The 9,188-nt window shown below is 36.9% G+C and overlaps 1 protein-coding gene across 1 annotated transcript; it reads left to right on the forward strand.

The window, feature by feature from the left end:
* Nucleotides 1-994: 994 nt before the first annotated feature.
* On the forward strand, nt 995-1,561 carry LOC112007282 (zinc finger protein GIS3). Its single transcript, XM_024039615.2, has one exon. It carries the CDS (start codon nt 995-997, stop codon nt 1,559-1,561), a length of 567 nt encoding a protein of 188 aa, XP_023895383.1.
* Nucleotides 1,562-9,188: the final 7,627 nt, after the last annotated feature.

Below are 9,188 nucleotides of genomic sequence, written 5' to 3' on the forward strand. Positions count from 1 at the left end.
GGATTCTACTTGAATATGCACACCTTTTTTCCATGGTCTCTCATTGAAGTCCCAGCGTTCCACAAAACACGAGCCTTTGTTTAAGTCAAATGAGCTTGGATTGCGGGGAACAGGGTCATCATCTAAGCGTCCAGGGAATATGAATATTGCAATTTGCAAACCCGTCCCAAAAAAAAATAGTTAGTGCCGACAGTCACTTTCTGTCATAACCATCATCGATCATTTTGCAGTACTGTGTGTGGCCAATTTCCCATGGCACAAAAACCACAATGTGGTTCATACTTTGTTAGACAGATGGATATATATTGCCAAAACCATTAAAAAGACACCCATTTAAGCTTATACACACAGAGATCCCAATCTATTTTCAATGTTATTATTTGATCAATTTATACTTCAATATAAGAGATATATATATATATATATATCAGAGCTAGCAGACAGCACGATTTTTATTTTGCCTTTTTGTTGGATGGTCCAGGAGAATTGAATAGATGGAAAACTAAAAACGACAATAACAACAGTCTATCCTTAGTCCTAAATAGTTCTGAAATGTAGAACTAACAAAAGTGATTAATTTCAAACGTATGAAAGGAATATTTCATATATATGTTGAAAACTAATAAACCTTTATTTTTTCAGCAGATATCTAGGTCTAGGTTTAGCTAGCGTGAGTGCAAGACTCACTATCAGTCTGTCTCTCATAGCAAAAGACGACAAACAAAATTAACAGTTAATAAAGCTTTTTGGGTACCTTTACTCTCAAAACTGTAGCTTTTGATGCACTTAGATTCTTCGCTATTGGTCAGTTTTGGATTCTACACCATATTGTTCAGTGTTCATTGTTTGAGGCTAACTGTGTTTTTTCATATGCATGGCACACGTTGTCTATATAAACAACCATTTTAGAATTTCACTTCCCCACGCATCTCTAAGAGTAAGACTCTTAACTCATACCAAAAACTGCCACAAGGGTTGTTCTAGAACAACTAGCATGAGTGGTTTAGATAATGCTAACCCATATGGGTCTGAGTCTGACTCTGAGTCAGACAAAAAACCAAGAAGCTCCTCGGTGTTAAAGCTATTTGGGTTTCCTGTAACGGGCTGTGACGAGTCCGTAACAGAACCATGTGACAGCAAGAATAAGAGAGCTTTTGAGTGCCAGTATTGTCACCGAGAGTTCTCAAATTCTCAAGCACTTGGTGGCCATCAAAACGCGCATAAGAGAGAACGTGAACGAGCCAAGCGGGCCCAATTTCCAAATGATCATGATCATCATCAACGGTTTGTAGCTGTTCCAATTATCGTTGCCCATGCAGGAAGATCAGGACCGTTCGTTTCCTCAAGTAGTTGTGGGTCACCAAGCTTTGTTGGACCTGTTGGTGTGGCTCGGTTCCCAGCAGTGAACCCTTATCATATGTACGTTGGACGGCCACGTCAGCTTCCTGTTGTGGGCCCAGCTGATCTGGGCCGTAGGAAAGCCTTGTCAATGACAGAAGAAGTGAAAGGAGGAGATGAACTTGATCTCCACTTAAGATTGGCACCCTCCAACACCATGTGATATTTATTATCTTGGTTATGTTTTAATTAATTAAGCAAGGTCTTTCTTTGTTCAGCCCAAAAAAGAAAAAGAAAAAGAAAAGTAAGCACTTTCTTTCTTCTTCTTTATTTGGAGTGCAACTCTTTAAGATGTATTCTAGATGAATCTCATGTCAAAACTCGGATCAATTCACATTTTAACATTGCAATTGCGCTATGCACTCTTTAAGATCAAAAAAATGGAAAAATTAAGAAAAAATTTACTTTCTACTGGTCTCATGGAGTGCACTCTTAAAGAGTTTTGATGGATGGGCTGATTTGGATGGAGGTAAAGGAGAGGGGAAGTGTGATCATAATATATCAATTTTAATATACCATGCACCTTTCCTCCTCTTTTACTTTTTTTTTTTTAATTATCCTAGCATAGAGCAAATATGTTCATCGGTTCAATACAGTTTGTCAGTTTTGAGATCTAATAAGATGATAATTTAAAAAAAAAAAAAATATTAACAACACTCTTTTGGTGAAACAATACATCGATGTTAATTGGATTGGATTTATATAGACTTTTTTTGTTGTTAGGGCTTTTTTTCCCCAATGTGGGGCCTTGGAACCCTTTAATAAAGTTTTGGGCCTAGATCTAGGGGGTAATCTTATAACATCATCAACATGTAAACCCACCAAAGATTTGACTCAAAGTTATATGTTGGTTGATGGTTGTATGTGACCTAATTTGATATTGAAGATGCTATGATTATGATTAACTTTCTAAGAGTATTAGCATTGGGGGACCCCCAAGTTACTATTTTACCCACAAACCCATAAAAACAAACTCCAATTGGGTTGTTATTTCTAAAAAATTTTGCAACTCAACTATAGCAAGAGCATTAGCATTAGCATTGGGGGGTGTAAAACCCTCCAAGTTGCTATTTTACCCACCAAACTCATAAATATGGGTATATAGAATCATACTGTAGCAAGGACGGAGAACTAAAGTAATAATTTTTCTTTCCTCTCTCTTCTCTTTCTTCTTAGTCTCTGAGTCTCGCTTTCTCTCCTCTCTCTCTCTTCTTCTTTTCTTTTTCTCTCACTCTCACTCTCTATCTTCGATTCTTCTCTCAGTCTCCAACTCTACTCTCTTCTCTATTCTTTCTTCATCTTTATCTCTCGATTTGGGGGTGTAAAACCCTCCAAGTTGCTATTTTACCCACCAAACTCATAAATATGGGCATATAGAACCATACTGTAGCAAGGATGGATAATTAAAATAATAATTTTTCTTTCCTCTCTCTTCTCTTTCTTCTCAGTCTCTGACTCTCTTTTTCTCTCCTCTCTCTCTCTTCTTCTTTTCTTTTTCGCTCACTCTCACTCTCTGTCTTCGATTCTTCTCTCACTCTCCAACTCTTCTCTTTTCTCTATTCTTTCTTCATCTTTCTCTCTCGATTTGGTGGTATTTTTTTTTTTTGTTGGTTGTGGGTTGTAGGTCGGGTGGAGTTGTGGGTTGTGGGTTGTGGGTCAGATAGGGTTGTGGTGGAGATATGATCTGTGGGTTTCTAGTGGTCGTGGGTGATGCGATGGTAGCAACGTGGGGATTGTGGGTCGGATGAGCTATGGGTTTTGCTGGATCTTGGTGGGTGTGGGATGGGCTGTGGGTTGGTGTTTAGGTGGCCGAATTGGTGTTGGTATGGTGTTTGGGTTGCCAGATTGGTGGTGGTTTGGTGTTTAAGTGGCTGTGGGTTGGTGTTTGGGTGGTCGGATCAGTGGTGGTTTGGTGTTCAGGTGGTGGTTGTGATTGGTATAGGTGTTTGGGTGCTGGCTTTTTTTTTTTGGGTGGTTGTTGCCTTGCTGGGGTGTGTGTGGGGTGGTGGGGTGGTGATGGTTGCTACTACTTTGCTAGAGAGATAGAGATAGACAAAAGAGATAGAGACAAATACAAAGAAAGAGAGGAAAGAGAGAAATGGGAGAGGAGAAAGAAATGAGTTTTTTTTTTTTTTTTTAAGAATTATTTTATTAGGTAGTTATATTATTTTTTTGTGTTGTAATTATTTCACTCTCCAACTCCTCTCTTTTCTATTCTTTCTTCATCTTTCTCTCTCGATTTAGTGGTATTTTTTTTGTTGGTTATGGGTTGTGGGTCGGGAGGGGCAGTGGTGGAGACGTGAGTTATGGGTTATAGGTTAGATAGGGCTATGGTGCAGATGTGATCTGTGGGTTTCTAGTGATCATGGGTGATGCAATGGTGGCAACTTAGGGATTGTGGGTCTAATGGGCTATGGGTTTTGATGGATCTTGGTGGGTGTGGGATGGGCTGTGGGTTGGTGTTTAGGTGGCCGAATTGGTGTTGGTATGGTGTTTGGGTCATTGGATTGGTAGTGGTTTGGTGTTTGAGTGGCTGTGGGTTGGTGTTTGGGTGGTCAGATCAATGGTGGTTTGGTGTTCGGGTGATGGTTGTGATTGGTGTTTAGGTGCTAGGTTTTTTTATTTATTTATTTTTTATTGGTGGTTGTTGCCTTGCTAGGGTGTGTAGTGGTGGGGTAGTGGTGGTTGCTACTAGTTTGCTAGAGAGATAGAGATAGAGACAAAGAAAGAGAGGAGAGAGAAATGATTTTTTTTAATAATTATTTTATTAGGTAGTTATATTATTTTATTGTGTTGTAAGTAAAAGTAAAAATTGGGATGTAAGGAGAGTTATGAAATGGGTTGGTAAAATAGAAAAAGTGGTGTTTGAGAATGCAATTTTTTTTTTGGGCATTCCCGGATGCTGATACTCTAAGGTGGTATTTATTACTGTAGCAGTTACTTAGGTTTTTTTTCCCCCTCACTTTACCCTCTCTCATCTCTGACTCCCCACTTCTCTTATTTGTGTCCCTCTTGCTTCTCTCTCCTCTCTCATTGCTCTCTCTTTTCTTTCCTCTCTCACCTTTCTTACTCCATCTCTTACCTCTCTCACCTTTCTACCTTCATCAAATTGGGTTGTTGGTTGCCTAGTATTGTTCTAGGAACTGTGGTTTCGGGAAGATTTTGTCGCAAGCTGTATAGGGGAAGATATAATTTCGAAGAGGAAAGAAAGAGTGGAGATATCAGATTCTGAGGAAGACCCAGATTGTTATTTACTTGGAGGATCTGATAAGTGAGTTTCAGGTTGGATGATGAGAGGGACAATGGAATGTTGGGATGATCTGGTAGAAGATAAAGATTTGATTTTGGATGATCTAGCGAAGATATCGGTGTTCCCCCCCCCCCAATTTTGAGATGGATTTGGTGATTGGTGGTAGTAGGTTGATGGTGGTGGTTTTGGTTGTGTTGATGGAGGTGTGGGTTTATGTGTTTTGGGGTTGCTTTTGTTGTTGTTGGTGGTGGTCCATGGTGAATTTATGGGTTTAGTGGTGGTGGATTTGTGGGTTTTTGTGTGTTGGAGGTGGTGGTGGTGTGTATGGTGCAACGGTGGTGGGGACCGCGGGGTTGATGGTTTATTTATTTATTTATTTTAGTGATGGGTTTACTGATGATGGTGGATGATTTGCGGGTTGTTAATGGTGGTGGTGTGTAGTGTAGCGGTGGTGGGGTGGGTTGCTTTTTTTTTTTTTTTTTTTTTTGGCTGGTGGTTATTGGGGTGTATGTGGTGGTGGGTGGGTTTTGATTTTGGGTAGGTGGGTGGGATTTGGGTGGTGGTGGTGGTGGTGGTGCTTGAGCTTTGGTGCGAGGTATTTGCTAGATGGCTAAGCTTCAATGATTTGGCTAGATGTTTGCTAGAGAGATAGAGATAGAGGAAGAGAGGAAAGATCGAAAAAGAGAGATGGGAGATGAGAGAAATGAGTTTTTATATATTATTTTATTAGGTAGTTTATATTATTTTATTGGATTATATGTAAAAATAAAAACTGGGATATATGGTGAATTGTAAAATGGGTTGGTAAAATAAATAAAGTGGTGTTTGAGGTTGCAAAATAGGTTAATTTTTGCATCCTCGAATGCTAATGCTCTAAGGAATGAGATGGTTAAGTGTATGTTTGAAACGAAGAGCTCAATAGAAGGAGAGGAGAGTAGATGAGTGATTGGATTATACTAATTTTAATATTTGACTACCTTTCCTCTTTCTCTATTTCCCATCCAAATAAATTAAGGCCATAGTCTATATATAAATTCAAAGTTGATTAAAAATCCAATTAGATTTTAAATTGAATTCCAATTGTTGACTAATTTTGCGTCATGTGTTCTATCTAAGTTTTTTAAAGTTTTGTTTTAGGTTAGTTAATGTTATGCAGAAGACATAGAGTTTAATATAAATAAATCATAAAAAATCCAATAAAAAAAAAAACAGAAAAAAAGAGTAAAACTCATGTATATATCTAAGGCTTGAAAAATGTTTAACTCTTACACTAGGTTTAATTTGAACTCATATGTGTATGTAATTGTGATTGTCTTTAATTGTACCATGTATATGTACAAGTTATACACTAATTAATGTTATATTAAGATGTAAACCCACCACCACTGCACAACCTTGGTGCAATGGTCCTTCTACAAGTATAAATGTTTGTGGAGTATGGGGGGCAAGGGCCGGGATTCAAGTCTCCAGGAGGGAGTTTCACACACATATACACTTAGATTAGGCTAGAGTAGAATTCTATTTTGTATCAAAAAAAAAAAAGATGTAAACCCACCAGTTACTTAATTCAAGTTGAGCTTGATTAGGAATTAATTGTGTATGATTTGATTTGATAATGAAGTTGTCAATATTCAGTGCCTATACTAAAAAAAACATAATAGAAATTTTTTTCAATATTGTAATTATGTCAATATTGAAGCTGCTAATGTCAAGGAAATTGGGTAGGAAAAATTTATCCAAAAGATAATGCGACCTTGAGGCGTGTATTAATTAATACTATCATTTTTTTTTTTTTTTTTACCCATGAGGAACCCAAACTTTTTCATACACCTTCATTCAAAAAAAATGAAGATGTCAATCCTACAAAAGCCAGCACAGAGGAATGAATTTAGAACATTTAGCCCTAGTTAAAAAAGAGATTTCCATACTCCTCACTAAAGGTCTTATTGAACCCACTTCTTCCCCATGGGCTTGTGAAGCATTTTATGTTAACAAGTATGCTGAGCAAATTTAAGGAAAACTTAGATTGGTAATCAATTACCAAGATCTCAATCATTTTTTAGCAAATGACAAGTTTCCTTTGCCAAACAAAAGTGGTCTCTTCCAGCATCTTTCAAATGCAAAATTTTTCTCAAAGTTTGATCTTAAAGTAGGATTTTAGCAGCTAGGAATTCATCCAGAAGACAGATTCAAAACAGCATTTTGTATCCCAGGTCATCATTACCAATGGACGGTTATGCCTTTTAGACTAAAAAATGCTCCATTCCAGTTCCAAAAGACATTGGCAACCTTGTTTCAACCTCTCCTGGCAAATGCTTTGATCTATGTAGATGATATCCTCTTGTTCTTAAAAGATGTAGATTCCCATGAAAAATTGCTCATTGAATTTACAATTTAGTGAAATCTCAAGGGATTATGCTCTCAGAGACAAAAAATGGTCATTGGGCAAACATCAATAGAATTTTTGGGAATGACTATCTCAGATGGAAAGTATACTTTACAGCCACATATTGCTTCCTCTCTCAAAGAGTTTCCATACAAGTTTTCTGGTGCCAAAAAATACAACCGTTCCTTAAAATTGTTAATTATTTGTCTAATTTTATACCAAAGATTTCCAAGTATAGAAACTGCCTAGCTCAACTTTTGAAAAAGAACCCTCCAGAATGGAATTCACTCTACACTTAAGAGTCCAGCAATTGAAAAAATTAGCAAAAAAGTTTCCTCCTTTTTAAATTTCAGGACTAGCAAACGAATACTACAAATAGATGCAAATGATGAATACTGGACAAAAGCCTTTTTGAAGAAAATGATGGAAGGAGGAACATTTGTGCATATAAAAGTGGTGCATTCAAGACCTCAGAACTTCATTACCATTCCACATTCAAAGAAATACTTGCAGTAAAGCACGGAAATGAAAAGTTCCAATTTCATCTCCTTGGGCATAATTTTCTAGTAGAAATTGACATGTCCTCCTTTCTAAAAATGCTTCAATTCAAAAGTAAAATGCTCTCGCATCCCTAGTTGCTCAGATGGTCAAATTGGTTTTCACAATGGTCCTTCCAAGTCAAGAATATCAAAGGAAGAGATAATTGATCACCGAATATCTTTCTAGAAAATCCCCAACTATTAATACTACAGCCATTTCTTCTCCTTGTGTGTATACCCTATCACAGACCCATCCTCATCCTCACATTCATATTTCATAATTGATATGGTAGAAAGCCTTCCCTCAGATATAAAAGACCACATAAAAAACCTGACCCTTGAAACCAAATCCAAAATAATTATCAGAGTCCCCTATGATTACCTTAAACAACATTACAACCATTTTCTTGCCATTTACCCTGATCCTGACCAGCCATAGAAAACACCTTTTGCCTTTTAGATATCAAATTGGACTATGTTCCATTACCTTTACATGTGGTATCTGCTCAATGAGTATTATCTATGCCTTCATTTTGAACCAGGATTTTACAAGCTTTTTTTCCCTCACAATAATAAATATTTTGAAAATTTCTGGTTTGAAATCCTAAAAAATGATGCTCATAATGGAGATTGGAAACAATATACCACCGCAGTTCATCCAAGATTTGAACTCAAAATTACTTCAGGATCTATGATTGTCAAGCTTAATTCAAAAAATGATGTTCACGCAGAAGGAATCTTCCACCTGCCAGAAGTCCATTGGCTCACTAATCCAAATAACTCTCTCCATGTGCATGTAGACCCTTCTTGGTCATGTTGCCAAGAAAGCACTTAGGTGGATAGAAAATCTCAACATAGGAATTGAAAATCCGAATGAACCAAGTCCAAGTACTCCAAAAGTCTATCATCAACAATTGCCACGCGTTCACTCTTGGGAGCTACCCAATCCTCTTCAAGTAGGCCACTATTTTGCAATCAATGACCCTTATTATGACAACCATGACCCAGACGTGGATCTTGATGATGATTGGTACCAAGGAAGAGATGGATGGGACTAATAGTGTTCAACTCTTAAAAAAAAAAAAAAAGATTTCATCCTCATCCAAATCTGTCAACAGCTTTTATCATTCCCACCTATGTTAGAAGCTTTTATTATTCCCAACAAATCCTACCAGAAGATATGATGGCACTTTGAAGGAGATTTGTCCATTACCAAACCCATACAGTCTACTGTATTGTCGGCAAAGAACTGTTTGTAAATTTGTTTGATTTTAATTTAAGTTCCATCATCTGAAAATATTTTACGCTTCTCAATATTTTACATACCAAACACAAGATAATGCGACCTTGAGGTGTGTTAATATTTTCACTGTAAAATATTTTTCTTTACGTAAAAAAACTAAAAATGGCTGATGACAATTAACACCTTAAAGATAGTGTTAATTTTCCTCTCCAAAAAAAAAAAAAAAACGATAGTATTAATTAATACACGCCTCAAGGTCGCATTATCTTTTGGATAAATTTTTCCTACCCAATTTCCTTGACATTAGCAGCTTCAATATTGACATAATTACAATATTGAAAAAAATTTCTATTATGTTTTTTTTAGTATAGG

The sequence above is a fragment of the Quercus suber genome, unplaced genomic scaffold, assembly GCF_002906115.3.
Source record: "Quercus suber isolate HL8 unplaced genomic scaffold, Cork oak 2.0 scaffold_67, whole genome shotgun sequence".
NCBI lineage: Eukaryota > Viridiplantae > Streptophyta > Magnoliopsida > Fagales > Fagaceae > Quercus > Quercus suber.